The following is a 19097-nucleotide window of genomic DNA, read 5'->3' as shown; positions in this document are numbered from 1 at the left end:
CTTAGAACTGAGGGAGAGTTCTTTTTCACCAGTGGAGCCGATTACACGATCTGTTTCCCCCCCTTCTTCTTACCCACCTCTGAAGTCATCCATTGGTATCTGCAACCAGTAGGTTCTTTGACAGCCACTGGTTGAGATTTCTTACAATTGCACGTTTGAATCTCACAAAGACTTAGAATCTCACTCAGTAGTTGGGACAGAAGTGATGGACCACTTCTTCTGCTTGGTCCAGCAGCAGACAAGCCAGGTTATTATTATGCCTCAGACACAGACAGGGTCTTTCCCTCCACCACTGAAATACCAGCTGTATTCTTCAGTCACTTCACACTGTTTTTCTCTTACAAACAACTGGCATCCACTGGCTCACCTCAGCCGCCTCAGCACTAGTTCTAACCATATGCTAATTTTTGCACCTTCTCCCACAGAACTCTTTTGAAATAAGCTCTCCAAAACAGCTCTTCTTGTCTTCTCGCAACAGTCAGAGAAACTGAACAGGAATGGACACCATCCTTTTCTTCAGCCAAGTTTTCCAGAAGTCGCAGTTAACTGGTCTGAATAAAGAACGTAAGGAAACTTATATGGGGCGGGTGTGTGTGTGTTGAGGTGGTTGGGGAACGGACAGAATATTGGTCAAATAGCTGCTGCCATTTTGCAAGGCCCAAATTAAGTTGATAAAAATGCTTTTATACCATAAGCAGAAAAAAATATAGTTGAAATATACCACTCAAGGATGGTGCTCTTTCTGTACTTCAGAAAACACACAATGCCCAAGATGCTTTACTCTTCCTCACATTCTCATTAATGTTATCAGATCTGTCTCATCCCGAGTGGTACACTGACCACTTATCCATCACAACTGTATCTTGGCAAAGGTTTTTTTAACAAAACTCGCGCGAGAAAACGACGACGCGTGACGACGCGTGATGTTTCGCGATGCGGGAGGCCGTCTGGAATCGGCCCATATGTAGCTCAGATATGCTTGAGCTCTGTACTGTCATGAGCACACAGGGTCTCCACTGGCCTGGCTCCACCAAGAGCTGCTGAAGCATATTGGTTGGGTTGTGAACCAGCACTCTGCTGGTTCAACTCCCGCTACTGCCAAGAGGTGGCCTTGGGTAAACCACTCTCAGCCCCAGCTGTATTGTGAGGATAATGATGACACTGACTTTGTTCACCGCCCCGAGTGGGGCACTAGTCTGTCTAGAAAAACGATATAAAAGCACAGTTGTTGTTATTATTTTGCCAGTTAAAGGCAAAACTAAAACTGCCTTCAGAGGTCTAGCAATCCAAAAGTCATTATAACATTTCAAATTGCTTGAAGAGAGAGGGGAAGATACAGTTTGGCAGGTTACAGATGTTTGTCCACAGGTAGTTCTGATGATTATCTGCTCTTCAACAGAGTAGCTTTTTCCAGAGAGGGATGAGTTGTTCTCTTCAGACTCTCCTTTCAGCACCCTGGTTTGCTTCAGGTCACGGAGCTTGGCTCCCCTACCCCCTGCCATCTTGCTGGAGTTGTGAAAATCAAGGAAGAATTGCCAAACAAGCAAAGCAAACTTAATTCGTCTTGGAGGGAAATCTATACCCCATAGGAGTGTATCTTGCATCTTGTTTTCCATTGAGTACCAAGTGCTGCGGAGGCCCAAGAAACTCCTCTTTGAATCAAAATATATACCCCTGGCTTTATTTACTTCGGTTTTTGACAACACCAATCTAAATGGTTGTTGTGGATTTTCCAGGCTGTCTAAATGATTTTCCGGGCTGTCTAAACCAATCTAAATGGTTCCAGTCTGTGTACAAAAAACACCCCATGTAATAAAAACATAAGTGTAAAATGTTACAATAAAACCAGTATACAGTAACACAGACTAATAAAATCAGGCTTCCTTTTATCGATGACTAGTAAAAGCCAAGTCTTAACAAATGGGTTTCAATGCCTTTAAAATGACAGCAAGGCTCAAATTTGGGATTCTGAGAGGGGAGAATTACATAACTTGGATCTACAGCTTGATGTCCCGTGATGTTCTAACATCAGAGAGATGATCCATGCATGACCTTCATGTCTGCGTCTGTCAGATAGATGGTAATTCCAGGAGAGCACCTTCACCTGATTTCTAGAACATAAAGAATAAGCCTCCTGCTAACTAAGAGTTCTTGTAGTCTAGAACAGCTCAAAGCAAAGGGAACAAGTAACTGCTGAGGGAAGTCCAAAGGTCTAGCTTCCTCAGCAATTTTAAAAAGAAGAGAGGGTTCAGGACAGAGGCATTCAGCAGGTCTCACTTTCCAAACATGGGCTCTGGTACCCACAGTTCAATGACACAAGATGTCCTTTTCATGTAGAAGGCCCAAGGTTCAATTCCTGGCATCTCCAGTGAAAGGGTCTCAGGTATGCCTGAGACCTCAGAGCTGCTGCCAGTCAGTCCAGAGAGAACCATAATGGGCTAGAAGGATAGACCAGCAGCATAAAGCCGCTTCAAAAGCATTACAAAAAAGTTATGTGCTGCTGAAAACAGATGTGCTACCCAAAGTAACTAGACTTTGGGTAGATGTGCTACCTAGACTAACTGACCACTTGGAGAAAAAGAGAGACAAATTCTCTAGATTATATTATTCCAGATTATTAGTAGGTCTATCTTATCCTATTTTTACAAACCTCCTTAAGGCAAGAAAATGACTGACCTGTCCTTCCTTACTACTGACCAGCAGAGAGACTCTTTCCTTAGCAAATCTCATGCATATCAAAAAAGCGAGGATTAGGCTGACGAACTTTAAGCTTCAGCATCCCGGTTTACACTGCATTTTCCAGATGCAACGGAGATTATCTTTGTCTCTGCCATTTTGGAATATTCATCAATCTTGTAAGACAAAACTTACTTTTTAATTAGGAAGTTGTGATGCAGAACTGTTTTAAGTGTCAAAATGATTAGGAAAAATTGATAGAGGTAGCTTTATTTGTCGATGCAAGTCATAACAGTCAAAGCATAAAGTTCAGAGAAAGTATATCACCAATTCCCACATGTTGGTTACTAACTAATATTTATTTATGGCACTTTTAACTCACCTTTCTTTGGAGGATTATTATAATAATCTAGGATTACAGATAACATTAAATGAAGACAATGGGAAACACACAGGTGCACCATTTACAAAGGATATCCTGGACGTCTGTGGAAGAGGAGGCAGCGCAGACCAACTCTTCCAAGTTTCAAAACAAGTGATGACAACTACATTAAAATGTCTTGAACAGATACACAAACATACAGAGGCAGATTTTTATAACTGCAGAATATTTCTTTTTATATTGTGACTGAAATCTGTAACAGAAGTAGGTTTTATGGGGGGAAAGTTTACATCATTTTTATAAACTAATGATAATGCTCATGGTAATTGCAGCCTATATCCAATTATTTGGGTTAATAATACCTAAATGTATTCAAAGGATTTATATCCCACTTTTTTCTGCTCAACCAAGAACTTACATCAAGTCTAAATCACATCACATCATCAAAAGTACAAATAATACAAAGCAAACCAGAGCCTCCATTCATGAGCCACAGAAATCATGTTGGAAAAGCTCTACTTTACAGAGCTTCCAAAATCGATGAAATACTTGAGAAGAAAAACATTTGGAGAAAATTCAGGCTCTCTCATTTTTATTGTGATATGTAACAGATATTCTAGGAGTAACATGTAGATGGGACTAGACTGCTAACCAACAGGCTCTTATCTCCAGCATTATTGAACACCTGGCCACCTAAAGCAGTGGTGGAAAATATTGTTGTTGTACAATTCCAAATGCAGAGTTCATCTCACTGGTGTGTAGCCAACAGCGGAAAAGGAAACTTAGTAAGAAGCGGCCATATCTTTTAGCAAACAAGAACTGCTGGAGCATCTTAGAGGAGGACTGTGATACAACTTCCCTCCTTAACTAACTGCGGATGCGGAGTTTAAGTTAGAAGTTCTGAGTGGACTTTTCAAGAGCCAGAACAAGATGATGGGTTGCTCTCAAAGTACAACAGGAAAATTGTCATTCGGGCATACATAGTATTCATTGTATGTTTAGTAACGTAGTACTGTAATGAGGGGGCATTTGGCATTCTTGTTATTGTAGTTTTCATTCTGTTAATCTGGGCCAGGTTAATCAGCCCCCCATACATTTCTTGACTATTTTCTTAGTCCACACCATGAAAGCAAGCAAATGTCACAATAAACAAGGCATTCTCTAAGATGCTGCAGTACTTTTTGTCTTCTGGCCAAACAGACATTAGTCACTATATCTACAGCATTTTTTTTTAACTTGGCCACACAGCTAACTTCTTTTAAGGTGACAAGGTTCTCCACAAAGCATGGATCGACTGCTGAATGCAAAGCACTGGCAGCAAGTGGCGTAAACGTGCACAAAGGTGCCTTTGACCAGGATTTGTGACTAACCTTTCCTCAGCCCATTTACACTTCCAGGCTCCATCCCGATGGACAGCCTTTCTCCATTCGTCTTGTGTTCTGTACCACCATCCTCCTGGACCACAAGGGCTCCACCCTGTTGAGAAAGCTCCTTTCCGTCTCCCACCTGGTAAGCCTCACCTGTCTGACTTCGCCTGACTTGGCTCACCAAATGGTCATCTGTCATATTGAAGTCCTGATGCTGATCTGCCATTCTGTCGCAAAGATTATCTAGGAAAGAAGGGAAGAGTTATCATAGAATGCTCCTCGTACATTTTATTCCCATTTTTTTTCTATGCTTGGTTATGTATTAGGTAATCAAACATCCACATAGAACAGTTTACAGAATTCTCTGACCTCCGCCCCCATCCTTGCGGTAAGCACTCCTAGAAAATAACAGATCTGACCTAGCTTTCTTCAGCTATTTTTAGCTTTTAAAATGGTTTGCACTCAACATCTACATTCATTATCTATATTCATCTTCTAAGTGGGTCATTAATACGCATGCTTTCTAGGTATACAGAAAAGAGATGACAGGAACTGAGGCTGAGTGGTGGGGATTTGAGGTCCTTTTGAAAAAGAAGGGAGTACCTGCATGCAGATTAAGCTCATTTCTATCATTTCGTCTACTAGAGCAGCATTTCTGTGAGTCCTGAACCAGAAGTGCATTCTAGGCTTTTGCAGCTTTACTGACTTGCGCATGCTCTGGGGTTTTTTAAGTGGGTCACCATATCAAGTAAATTTGGACTTCAGGTCACCATACCAAAAAGGTCGGTAATCACTGTACTAGACTACATTGCCATTAACTGGAAAACATGAGGGTTAGAAGTTTGCTCTTTTCCATACGGTGCCACTTGACAGCTATGCCAGTGTGGGAGGTAGTCAAGAAATGGAACTCACGAGGTTGAACCCCATGATCAGGGAATTGTTCAGTGACCCCTTTCCCAGCAGTCTCTTCCAATCCCAGAAAAGTCAATTTCTACAGTCAGGGGACCCACTCACAAACAGTTATGCAGGTCAGGGGTTTGCAGTAGCGAGGAGGGGAAATCACCTCTCTATTCAACCACTGCAGCAGCTTCAGAGGAGGCTGCTGGAGAAGGGTGTGAGAAAGATCCACAACCATCACCCCTTCTAGTGACAGAAGGCAACTACTTATGCCTTAAGTGTTCAGCAGCAGCTCTTTGGCACAACAAATCTAAGATACCTAAGTAACACGTGGAAAAGTGTCCTTTAGCTAAATCCAGCCCTCTATACCAGTATCTTATTATATGCCCTGACCAACAGCCACCACTAGCTTTGCATGACAGGAACACATTACAGAACGCACAAAATTATGGCCCCCTCTCCCAACATCCCCACTCTCATAAGGAAGGGGAGCATTCAAACAAGCTATTTTCTCCTGCAATCTCAGCTGCAGTAAAGGTGACTGTGTTTGAATATCTCATAAAATATGCTGATCAAGTAGATTTGCTGCAATTATACATCCTTAAGCTCGTTTTCCATATTTTGTATTGTTTTCCTTACAATTTGTACCTCTGCTACTGATTTTTGTGTATCTTGACTATGCCATAAAATTATGTCCCAAATCAGGTACAAACAGAACAGTCCTTCTGGACTCTCTCCATCTAAAGCCTCAGAGCTTTATCTCTTGTTTATCTGAAACATAAGGAAACCTATAAATTAGAAATATATATGCAGTATATATATTACAGCCATCTAGTGGTAGCAAATGGCACAGCAAGCAAAGGGGACACGATGCTTTACAAGCAAAGCTATCGAGTTTGCACGTTTGCCTTAATATAATGCATATATTGATGAAGCTAAAAGCATTTATGATTCTGACCGAGCTACTGTGCTGGCATATGCCGACTCTGCCCACCCTGACTTCAAGTGACAGAGGGAGCAAAATGCTGTCCATTTTGGAAATGGAAGACTTTATTTTTTGGATGCAAATAACTTGCTGATCTATAGAAGTCCTTGACCAGTTCTAAGATAAGGCTAGAAACTATCTCCCAAAGAAAACAAGGAAAGAAACCAGCAACATTCTAGCTTAGAAGAAGCTTATTAGAACTCTATTAACACTAGCTAATCTTCTCAAAGACTATTTTGGGGGGAAATCAGTACAGAGTGGGAAGTGTATATTCCCTCAGTGAAGCCCACTTTCTTGCTCTGTTCCCTTACTGTTCCCTATCGTCTCTCCTAGTCTCCTTCTAGGATCACTCCTATACCATGACAGGATGAGACTTTAATATTCTAAACTTGAGGGAATATCTTACCATATGGCCTCATTCATGTATCTTTCATTACCTTAATGATAAATGTTTTACATTACTGAGTGTATGCATGTGAGGCAACACTAACGTTTAAATAAGGCTGCAGTTTCACAGATGAGGATTTAGAGCAACAGGGAGAAAGTTACCATAGACACCTGAACACAAGGTTACAAATGTGTACTTAATTTAATAAGACTGAGGTGGAAGGGGACAGCCCACTTAAAATAAACCACTGTAATGATATACCACATGCACATACTGGCTCACTCCTGCCTGCTCTTCCGTGGTATGTCACTTGATACTATTTATAGGGCAAGAAAACAAATTTCAAAAACAGCTACATCATGTCACTCACAGCAAAGCAAAGGAAAAACTACCACATTTGAAGGATGGAATGTAAAAAAAAAAAGATTCGGCTACTTGCTCTGTAGACAGTTTTATTTTCATGTTAATTATTGGGAATACTACTACTACTAGTAACAGTGCACACACATACTGCTCTTTTAGACATATTACTGCCCCATGCAGAGTAATTAACAAAGTCAGTGTTGTCATTATCCCCACAATACAGCTGGGGCTGAGAGGAGTGGCTTACCCAAGGCTACCTGCTGAGTTCAGGGGAGTAGGGGGTTTCAAACCAGAGGAGTGCTGACTCACAGCCTAATCACTGAACCACTATGCTATAACCGTTCCATGTATGCTACAGCATAGTGAACTCTCTTAAAGTTCCCCGTCTCATTTACAGAAATCCCAAATAAGACCTCCAAACTGACAGGCTGCAAATACTATGGTGTTCAGTTGGAGTTCTCTCTCAAGGATTTGAAGTTGAGGCTTCTGAGATGGTTTGTACAACTTTAACTGCTGGAAATCAGAGATGAATCTGTTGTTATGGTCTTGAGGATAGCTTTCTAATATCTAGTGATTTCACATTAATGGCAGGAGAATGGTAGAAGGTAATAAAGTATGGAAACAGCAACTATGAATAGGCAGGAGATCCCACGACCTGAGGTTCCTCAGAGACCCTGAAGTGACAGATTACTCACACACAAGAGCTCTATCTGACCACTCTCAGCACAGTCAATGTGCCCCCAACAGAACACAAAAAGCTTCCCCTCATTATTACAGTTCTATTTGTATTTGGAACCAGCCTCTTAATCAGAGAGGTGGAATTGGATAGAATTGCAGGGTGCATGTGTGAGAAATGTCAGCTTTCTTATCAAATCTAAGTTCATATTACTGCTTAAGAACACAAAATACACCATTCATAACTTGTTAGTGTATACATTTAGCCTATTTATGAAACGTAGGTATAATGCCTTAGATCTGTTCAAACAAAACTGCACACACGCCAATACTAGATTGACAGACTGACCACTGTAAACAGCTATGATATGTTGCCAGTCTCCTGCCCACAGCAGCCACTCCCTGGCACTACTTACCTGGTGGGGGGAGGGAGTGTGGAGAAGCTGGTGCACATGTGCTCTGTTGGCTTCTGACTAAGTCACTTCTAGTTTAAATCTGAAGCAATGGAGTCTCGGCAGGCCCAGCCGGTTCTGGTTTAAACAAGAAGTAACATGATCAGAAGCCCGTGGAGCGTGTGTATGCCAGAGAGAAGAAGCAGTACTCCTACCAGGTGTGCATGCCAGGTAGGGGGACTGGTGACCTTTACCCTATGCTACCTAACCACATATATATCTTAGTTTTTGTCATGTATAAAGTAGGAAAAATAGGAGCTGAAAGCAGAAACCATAAATTTTGTTGTAAACAAAAACAAGGATTTTTTTATTGAGACTTAAAAACAGTGTTCAGACACAGGATTAAGGACTATCAGATTTTTTTACATTGGACTAATGAAAAACTACAAGCATTTACAATAAGCGTTTTTGGGACTACAGAACCCACCAAATGAGGTGAGGAAACAAATCGACAGGGCCAGACTAGTACCCAGAAACAGCCTGCTCCAGGACAAACCAAAAAGAACCAACAACAGAACACCACTGGTTGTCACTTACATTTCCCAGCTCAAACCTATCCAACATATAATCAATGATCTACAACCTATCCTGTAAAATGATGCTTCTCTCTCACACAAGCCTTGGGTGGAAGACCTCTCCTTGCCTACAGACAGCCCCCCAACCTCAAATGACTTCTCACTAACAACCATGAACCGGCTAACAGAGTCACCAATACAAGGACCAGACCCTGCAACAGACCCAGATGCCAACTCTGCCCACATATCTATCCAGAAAATACAATTACAGGACTCAATGGTATCAACTACACAATCTCTGGCTCTTACAGCTGCTTATCCTCCAACATGATATATGCCCTCATGTGCCAACAATGCCCATCTGCTCTGTACATAGGACAAACCAGCCAACCTCTGCACAAAAGAATAAATGGACACAAATCTGACATCAAAAATGGCAATAGAGAGACACTAGCACACTGTCTGTGCTAAATAAATATCACATGAACACAGTGGCAATAAATGGTTTGGTCAGCTGAGGGTTGCCAGAAATACCAATTTAAATAGATTGCCTTTATTTCAAGAGATATTTCAGGAGTATAGAGTTGCTCTGAATTATTTTTATGATGGTCATACTCATTCAATGCCAGAAACGTATTGTGTGGATTCCTCTACAGCTGAGGTAATGCCTGACTCTGGCCAATTAATTCAAATTTTCCCCTAGCAAACAAAGCTTAGTAGCTAATATGCAAGATCTCAACACTGATTTAGTATATGATACACACGGAGAAAATTAACATCTAAGCTTAATAATAATGGTACTGACCAAGGCTGAAGAGTTTTATCTTCCAGTAAAGACAAAACCTTGTTGGATAATTGTGATGCTGAAGGACTGAAGGATGCATACATAGTTGAATCTCCTATTGCAGGTGTGTATTCATTACTCGAAGTAACAAGTACTGAGCTACCGGAAAAGAAAAATGCTGTCCAAGCTCCTTTAAGTCATTGTTGTGGGTGGAGTTGATGTAGCCCTTCTCTGACACAACAGTTAAGCAATCCGTAGGTGACTCCCAGACACAGTTCTTCTAAGTTTGGCAGCAACAGATAAAGACCCTCCCTGTACTTTATCTGTTCCCAGAATTTGTCTCCCAACCCAAAAAGACGTTTTATCTAACAAACACAACGAACAACCCTTTGGCTGTTCAAGTATTCTCCTAAGAACTACTTCACCCAAAAACTTGCAACTTGAAGAAATGTTTTAATTTAAATTGTTATTACGGCTTGAAGGAAAGATGTCTCACAGCTTCAGCTCACACGAGCGCAAGGATAGCACTTACAAGTTCGATAATCGTCACATCAATGATCTCACATGGAACGGAGACTCAAGATAGTTATTCAAGTATGAAACTAAATAGAAGATGGTATACTAAACTATTATCTTTAAATAAATAGTTTAGTATACCATCTTCTAAATATGCCCAACATCCACAAAGTCCTGAACAGGGCTTCCATCCCTGCATCCTTAAGGGCCGTTTCAATCTCATACTTTTGCATGTAACACACACCTTCTACTGTTGGAAGGCACAAATGTGGACGCTGCTTTAGGAAATCGTCATCACAACAAAGGGTGTTTGAGTCTTTGTGGATCACATATTGTGAAAGGACAAAACAAATGTGTTTGCTTTGAAGCGCAGCCTGCACAATTAATGAGAATTACAGGTAATTTACATAGCTAAAAGTGGGTTCAATTCAAGGTTTTGCTCATCGTATACAAAGCCTTTCATGCCCTGGAGCCTCACACCTACAGGACTGCCTCTCTTCCCATAGCCCTCCATGACAACATCTCTCATTTGAACAGAGCCTTCTACAGGTGCCACCGTACAAATGGGCAAGATCAAAGATTGTCCATACACGAGTATTCTCTGTAGCAGCCCACCTGAGGAGGTCAGGAAGGCTCTCACACTTTTGCATTTCCACAAACTATGCAAGACAGAACTGCTCAGGTGGGCATTTTTATAAAGGAATATGGCTACACTGTAACAGAATGATTCAGAAAGATGTTTCAACAGAGAGAACAGGACTGTGTGGACTATATTATTAATGTGTATTTATCTGTTGCTGTAGGTTTTTATCTTGCTCTCACTGCATTAAATTTCTACTTATGTGATACCGTTTCTTGCATTAACATGTTATGTTTACTACTTTTGCCTTGTTTCAGATTTCTGCAATCCTGGTTCTAAATAGATGTCTCTTCATCCTATTGGTTGTACAGACTCACATTACATAATCCACTTGAGTCTCCATGAGAAATGTGGAATATGAACGTAAGTAAATACATATGTGGGATTACAACTGGAAAATAAAAGCCTCCCATAAGAAAAGCATAAGGAAAGAGCCCAAGCCCAACACCTACACAAAATGTATTTTGCACCTAGACTGTTTGAGCAACCACAGTATGAATGTACAGCAAGTCCCAGACTTCTTGTGCACACCATGAAAATCTTGTTGGTCTCTAAGGTGCCACTGGACTCAAATCCTGTTGAGCACACAAGGACACCTCATATCCCTCCCAAATTTCCAAGCTATAGCTACTCTCCAAAAGAAAGATAAGTTGTGATGAAAGAAGAGAATTATCTATGGGAATTCTCCACTGGAACAAAAAGTATAAACCAAAACAGACTGCTAGGTGTGAACTTCAACATTTTTTCCACTATCAGAGGAAAGCTCTTCAGCGTAACTTGTGAAGCCATACTCTTAGTCTCTTGTGCAGCCTGCCCACTACACCAAATGGGAATGGAGCTACATCAGGCTGTTAACCAAAGAGCCAACACCTTGCAACAACTTTTCCAATATGATCATTAAGCCTAAAGACTGCCACCAGATCTGCAACCTGCTTTTTCAGGAAAAAAACACAAAAAAACAGTTTTGCCATGACTTATTTATGCATGCCAAGAGGACCTTTGTATCACAAAGGTCATATGCAATTAAACAAGAATCTAATTTCTTCCTTCTTGCTTTGTAAGCAATATAAATAAAATGAATAGCAATGCAGTATTTTATTTCCTCTCCCCTAGAAGCAGGGCTCCATTTTTGTCACAAATTAAGACCAGAAACCTCAGATTTAAACCTGATTAATGGCTTCTTTAAGTTTAAAATGCATATAATAGAAATCAATGCAGGGACGAACCTACTTGCTCCCGAAATGGTCACGTGTTGGAGGGGAATTAAGATAAAATAGGGCAGATGTTCCAGCCTGCACATATGCACTGCAGATCATAGCCTCTTGCATAATTCCATCATACCACAATTCACAGAGTTATTAGCCCCATCACAAAGGAGGGGAAAACTCACGGGAAGCTTGGCATTGCTGTAACAATGAGTCCCAAACATTCGTGAGAGTGATCCAAGAGAGCTTTCTCACTTAGAGCATTTGGATCAGGGCTACTACACGACTTTAGGGGCAATTCCAAAGTCACCCACAGTCAGTTCAAATAGCCAAAACTTTTGCACACAGTATGCATCACAGGGATTTGCAGAGCTCTCAAAATCCATATGCTTCAGTTTTCATTGCAAGGCATTTTTATCATTCGTTAAAACACGCTCACCCTAGATTAGTGTGTCATACTTATACATAAATGTGGTTGGGCAGGTTCAAGGACCCATTTCAGAAGACATATAGTTCTTTAGCAAATCACACACATGTTGTATAAACAAACATGTAACAGGATAATGGTATCTTTCCTGATGCATTCTAGTCTACTTCAGTGTCACACAATATGAAATAAGACAGTGCCATGTCAGCTATGTACTTCTTGTCTAGAGGAGTATGGTGGGAGTCGATTAAAAATATGCTTTATGGGATCACACCATGATCCACCTAGCTCAACATTTTGTTTCCAACAGTGGCTGGCCATCAATCACAGCACAGCAGTAATGGTCATGCTCTTTTCTTTGTCCCCAGTATATGCTGTGCAGAATAACTGGTCTCTTAATACGGAGGGTCCATTTAGCCTTCGTAACTATCTGTTTGAATAGCAGTTACTTTGATAGCAGTTGATAGCTTTGAATTGGTCCAAGTTATCTAAAGTAGGGGCTGACAAAAATAATTTAATTCCTCTGGTGGACAGATTTAACTAGGAATTAGTTTCTATTCCTACTCTTGAATACTGTGCCAGCTTGCAGTTCAGAAACCAAAACTGCAGTTAGTTCATTTTAGGATTAAGGAGCTCAGGAACGGTTTGGAACTTCACCGGATTTCTGACCTTCTGAGATGGCAGAAGTTTTTGTTCCCATTCCTTTAAATCCATCTTTCTTTGATGGCCCATGAGCCTACATCCAGACGTTTCAAGTGCATTTGAGGGGGAGCAATAGTAATAACTAGACATTCCATTTAGTGTACCCTCTTATGCCCATTTTGTTTAGGATCCTCTCTTTCATGCAGCTGCATCTGGACTGATAATCAAGATGGCATATAGCATCACCAAGGATAAACAAAGCAGACAACAGAACAAGCACATACCACGCATACATGCAAATTCTATACTCGCTTTTATAACAATGCATACATTCGTGAACTGCGCCTCAATAGGTAAAAAAAGGAATCAGCTGCCTGACTGGCAACCACTCTAAAGAGAAATGGCAGAGTATGGAACTCAATTTATCAATGTATTTTTCAGGCTAATTTCACAAAACTTACTAAACTAGACGCAAGAGTTTTGATTTATGTTATTCCATTAAGTTGAAACAGCGAAGCAGCCAGTGTCTGTTGCGCAGTTTAGGTGGGGTAAGAAAATGAACCTTCTTTTAAGGTGGTAAACCTTTAAATATGAAACTCCTATCAGTTCCTGGCTGCTTGCAATGTAGAGACCAATCAACGTGTACAAATGAGAAACTCAAGGGAATTCTCATGACACAGATAAGAAAATAAAGTATAGCAATGTGAGGCAGTTCTGAAAGCACCATAATAAAGCTCAGAAATGTATACTTGATTACACAGAACTATCATTTTGGTCTCACAATAGAAAACCCAGTGAATATATTTCCACAGCAATTAACAATACCAGTATCATCTAGACATTCCAAAGATTCCAAAGATCCAAAGATACTGAAGTTGTTCACTTTCCCACTGCAAGTTTTATTGAATAAGATTAAACTTATAAGCAGAGTGATTTCTCATTTTTTCTTTACAGGGGAGAGGGGGAGATATATCCCAGATGCAATCCAGGTGTTTAATTCTAAAATAATTTCACAGCTATTCTGTAGTGCAGCTATTTGGATTTCAGTGATCATAGAATCTCTGGACCATCCTTTTTGTCAGTTTATATGCAGAATAATAGGCACTCCTCGATTCATTTCAGATGTATCTCTTACAGCCGAACTAGGCCAAAGGTCATTGCAAGCTAGAGCATAGTTTACTGCTTTTAAATTAAGAGTAAGGATCATCCTTACCTCAGAAATGGAAGGTCTTCTATTTTTCCTTAAACAAGATGTTTACTATTCTGTTTGGATGAAGACTACTGATGTCAGATTATGGTAGCTGGGACTTACAACTGAGGATATTCTCTTCTGAGGTAAAGCAGAGACTGTCTATTGTTAAGCATCACGTTCTTGAGCTTGATTACAATAGTACGGTGATATAGGCTCATAGAATTTGCTCAACTCAATTCTTTGGTATTTTATCTCCTCACTCCTTGCCTTCCTACATGATATTTAATGGCTTTTCACTATGTTAGGTCTTTTGCCTTAGCTCGACTGAATGCTAGCCCCTCTGAAACACTGGCTGATAGATTTCATCATATTCCATATTCAGATCTGCTCTTGTGGCCAGGGTAAAATACCTTCTCATAAAATAGCGGAATGTTCTCTTTTTACAGTTTTTAGGAATCGTTGGATTTTACCTGTTTTAAGTATGTCTTGTTTAATAGCTTTCTTCCCTATCTGAATCTAGACAGCGATCTGAATATAACCTTGCTGGTTGCCAAATCCTCCCTAGCATATTTTCCTTTAGTAATTAAACCTATTATTTTTTAGTCATTGCTCAAGGTCATTTGATCATAGGAGCTCTTGAAAAAAGGAAAGAAACAAAGAAATTAAGCAGTTGCCTTTAACATCAGGCAAGTGATTGTTTAGACTAGATTTTGCTGTTGTAATAACTAGTCCAAAAGGTAGGGCTGCCAAACGAACTGGTCTGGCTTACAGTCATGTCCAGTCAGTTTATGATCAAAGAACTTAAACATGGAAGGACAGGATAACAAGATTGCTTTGGGTCCCCATTTGGGAGAAAGGTAAGGTAAAATTAAGCAAATTAAAAAATCTACATCCTAAGGAGTGTATCAGTGTCGTTTTATAATGGGGAGGTAGATGTTAAACAACTTCTCAGCTTAGCTCCAGAGACTTGCCTAAAGAATATAGTCAGGGAAATCCTTGGGAGTTGGTTAGCTGAAACTGACATACACTAAGACTGCTTTTGAAAAACACACTTTGGGTCAAAATTGATTGTAAAAGAGACAAAACTGTTTCTCTCCAAATGCATACTGAGTAGCTTCAGCTTTGGATGCACACAAGCCCTAGAATGCTTCCAGATCCCAAGTTTAAGGATTCCTTGCGCACAGCGACGGCTGACCCCCCCCCCCCAACATCTTAGCTCTCTACATGCAGGGAGGTTTTCCTCCCCCCCCCGGTAGGGAATCATTCAAACATGCACACCCATATGGGGACCTGTATAATCCCAGCATTCCTTTAGCATCTCAGAGCAGAACCACAAGTGACAAAAGGCACAGGTTGGACACTTGTCAGCTTCCCTCAAGTTTTGATGGGAAATGTAGGCATCCTGGTCTCGCAGCTTCGCTCTCTGACTGCTGTCCAATGGACTTTTCAACTGTCATTTGTCCAACATTCCGCCAAGCTAACTACATTTCCCATCAAAACTTGAGGGAAGCTGACAAGTGTCCAATCTGTGCCTTTTGTCACTTGTGGTTCTGCTCTCATTCTGCTGGATAGATGAACTGGTCTCAAGAATGGGGTGATTCTAGATATAACCCTCCTTGAGAGATTTCATATCGTGAGGGAGGATTTCACGCACCCCTTAAATTCCACCAAGAAATAAGTCGTTATAGCCACAACTGTGCAACTAGCACATATAGTCCTGTCAGGAGGGTGAACACACGTAAGTGGAAGCCATGTCAGGCAACCAGAGAAGTGTCTCCCAGCAATCCATGGTCATGACCTACTCAGCTAAAAAAGTGATGGTCTTATTCCTCCTGTCATGGAAAATTTGCTTCCAGGGAGCCCCAATAATAAATACCAGCTGCAAATATTTGTGTCAAGAAATCGTCATGCTGCTAAAATATCCCCTAGCATACCAGTCTCCTACCATCATCATCCCAGAGCAATCCATGAGACATGGTGCCTCCTTGCTTCTGGATATAGAATTTTGAGGTGTATGTGGATCTAGGCATAATAATTTAGGCCAGGATATATGCTACACAGTTCACAGGAGATGTGGGGGGGGGGAATCTTACTATGCAAGGAAAGAAAAGAGGTCTTCTAACTTTTGTCTGGGTTTTTTTTGTTGTGGTGGTCATCAAGTCACAGTCAATTTACAGCAACCACATAGGGTTTTTAAGGCAAGAGACTTTTGGTGTTCAGAGGTGGTTTGCCACTGCCTGCCTCCGTGTAGTAACCTTGGACCTCTTTGGTGGTCTCCCATCCAAATACTGTCCAGGGCTGACTTTGCTTAGCTTCCAAGATGTGACAAAATGAAACTACCCAGACCACCCAAATCAGGACCTAAACAGGGCCTTCTGCAGATACCACCATGTAGTTGGACTAAATCGTCAATTGCCCATACACACAGTTCTCTGTGGTTGATCCACCTTATGGAATGGCCTCTCTGAGGAGCTCAGCAGAGCTCCCACTTCTCTTGCTTTCTGCAAACTAAGCAAAACTGAATTATTCAGGAGGGCTTTCTACTCAAGATTATAGGACTGAGTTATAAGAAATAGCTCAGAGAGATTATAAGATCTACCAATCTAATAGCATATTATAAAGTTTTAACTTTAAACAATTGTAGTATGAAGGGAAAGCAGTAGATGTAGTGTGTGTGTTTTTATATGTTGTTTTTTCCCTTTCCCCGTTCCCATTTTTCCCTTTTTGTAGTGTTAGTAATTAAAAATAAAATTTATCACAAAAAAAAAAGAAATAGCTCAGAGAGATTAGTAACAGACAGGAACTATAGACAATGCTATTGGATACTGTCTGCTAATGTACGTATGCTCCTACTGGATAGTCTCCACATTGCTAAGAGATACTATGTTAATTAGTTACACTTTGTTTCAGAAAGGTTTCATCTCTGTGTTTCAGCTTTATGCTTGTTTTCAAATTTTCTGCTACCATGCCCTATTTATTATGCTGTTCATTAAATGCTCTAACTGCAGATCATATTGTATTTTGCTCAATGAATGTTCAAGCTGTTGGTTATATTGTATTCACTTGCACTGTGTAATCCACCTTGGGTCTCAGTGAGAAAGGCACACTATAAATAAATAAATAATACTTGATTTCAGCAGATAAAACTCCACATTCCTCTCTATTGATCTCTGGGGCCTGAATACATGCAGAACACCAACCCAAGATTGCTATTTGTGCAAGGACTCGCATGACATTGATAGCTAAGTGGGGCAAAGGCAGAGAAAGAACAAGGCAATGGCAGTCTAGAGACACCAAGATGGCAGTCTAGAGGCACTAAGTGCATTATGATGCACTTCTAAGCACAGTTATGCAAGAATAAGTTCACTGAAATGAGTGTGCTTAGACTGGAGTTCCTATGAATAAGAATTAACTGTCAATTACTCAGACCCAAAGACAGAAACACTAAAGACACATTTCCTGTTTGAAAGTGAACCTCCATTTGATACAAATCAGGTAAAATCATTGTCTGAAATGGGAAAAGGCCCAGACATTCAATTATGAACTGCCTTTGAAACAGGAAGCCGGAGGGGGCAATATAACTAGGATTACCTTTCCAGAAACTTGGGTGTAGTTTGTTTGGGTTACTCTATGATGAATATCCTACCAACAGAAAATGACATAGGAGGGTAGAAGTGTAGTTTCCACTTCAGCATTTTAAATACTATTTAATGTTGAACAGACAATAGTTATTGATGGTCTTAAGTACAACACAACATTGGACTGCACTAGACTACACGGGAATGTTCCACCACCATTCTCTCAGTCTCAACCCCAAGAGCCACCTGAAACATTAACAAGGAGTAGACTACATGCAGGGTATCTTTAGTATTGTTACCTCATCATTTACTTATTTAGATATTTATATGCCACCACTCTAAAGAGCAATCTGCAAATGTCAAGTTAATAGTGTCAGACACGTTTGTCTGTAATAGACCAGCAAGGTTTGAGTCCAGTAGCACCTTAAAGACCAGCAAAGGGTTTCAATGGAATATGCTTCTTGAGAATCAAGCTCCCTTCATCAGATACAAGTAGGAATGGAGATGAGAGTCTTTTTATCCCAGTCAGAAGGTGGGGTGTTGCAAAGAAGACAGGATTCAAAAGTACAACGGATACGGAGGGTAACAGCAGACTACTCTGCAGGTCTGTCAACATACCACTCCCTCTCTCAACCTCGCTTCCTCCCCATCCCCACAATCCTGTAAAAAAGGAGCAATCACCATAGAGAAAACCACCACAGAAATGCCTAACTACATAAAATAAATGAATACATAAGTACATAAAATAAATAAATTGCCGTTTTCTTCCCTGGGCTAGAATTGGATGGTGATACAGAGATGAAATAGCCAGCGTGATATCCTATAAGACACCAGTTCAGGAATTATTGCAGCCTCAATCCCTGATCATTGCTGTAAGGATAAAGGAGCAGTAGAAACGACATGCACCATCCTAAGCGCCTTTAAGGCAGGATAAAAGTGAAATAAAGAGAGTTGCAGTAGTTAGGATGCTCGGTGGTTCAGCTCAAGGCAAAACTTTACTTAGAAAGATGTACTTTAGCAGCTGAAGAAACTGAAGTACCTTAAAGATGAGAAAGGAAAAGGCACCCCCTGGAAGTGGCATGGAAGTGGGCAGGAATTATGACCACATGATTGTTCCCATACCACTCCTCCAATGAATCAGCGATTTTACAATGATCCTTCCAAATGAAAAGGAGGGGAGAGGTAATGCAAAGCTTAGCTCCACCATTTTGAAGGCAGAGCTTAGCTCCGCCTCCTTCCCTTATTGACTGTGGAATAAAGCATCTCGGATGCTCCCACCTGCAGCCACTTCAATGTTTCCACAATGAGCCAGAAAAAATAAGGAGCTGCTCAACCTGTCTCAGAATCCCCTAAACAGTGGGGGCATCCTGCTGTCCAAACGGGAAAATCCCCATGTGGAAGCAGTCCTGTTTG

At 40.8% G+C, this 19097-nt stretch overlaps 1 protein-coding gene across 3 annotated transcripts in view; it reads right to left on the bottom strand.

The window, feature by feature from the left end:
- Positions 1-19097, bottom strand: part of MAPT (microtubule associated protein tau) — a 75772-nt gene that overhangs the window by 41658 nt on the left and 15017 nt on the right. For 2 of the 3 annotated variants that reach the window (XM_054993363.1, XM_054993364.1), the window contains exon 2: positions 4429-4668. In XM_054993363.1, coding sequence (XP_054849338.1) covers positions 4429-4651 — 223 coding nt within the window. In that variant the 5' untranslated portion in view covers positions 4652-4668. The remainder of the gene's footprint in view (positions 1-4428; positions 4669-19097) is intronic. The other variant, XM_054993365.1, reaches the window with a different exon arrangement.

This window comes from Eublepharis macularius, chromosome 12 (assembly GCF_028583425.1).
Source record: "Eublepharis macularius isolate TG4126 chromosome 12, MPM_Emac_v1.0, whole genome shotgun sequence".
Taxonomy (NCBI): Eukaryota; Metazoa; Chordata; class Lepidosauria; order Squamata; family Eublepharidae; genus Eublepharis; species Eublepharis macularius.
This window is presented reverse-complemented; position numbering and strand designations above follow the sequence as displayed.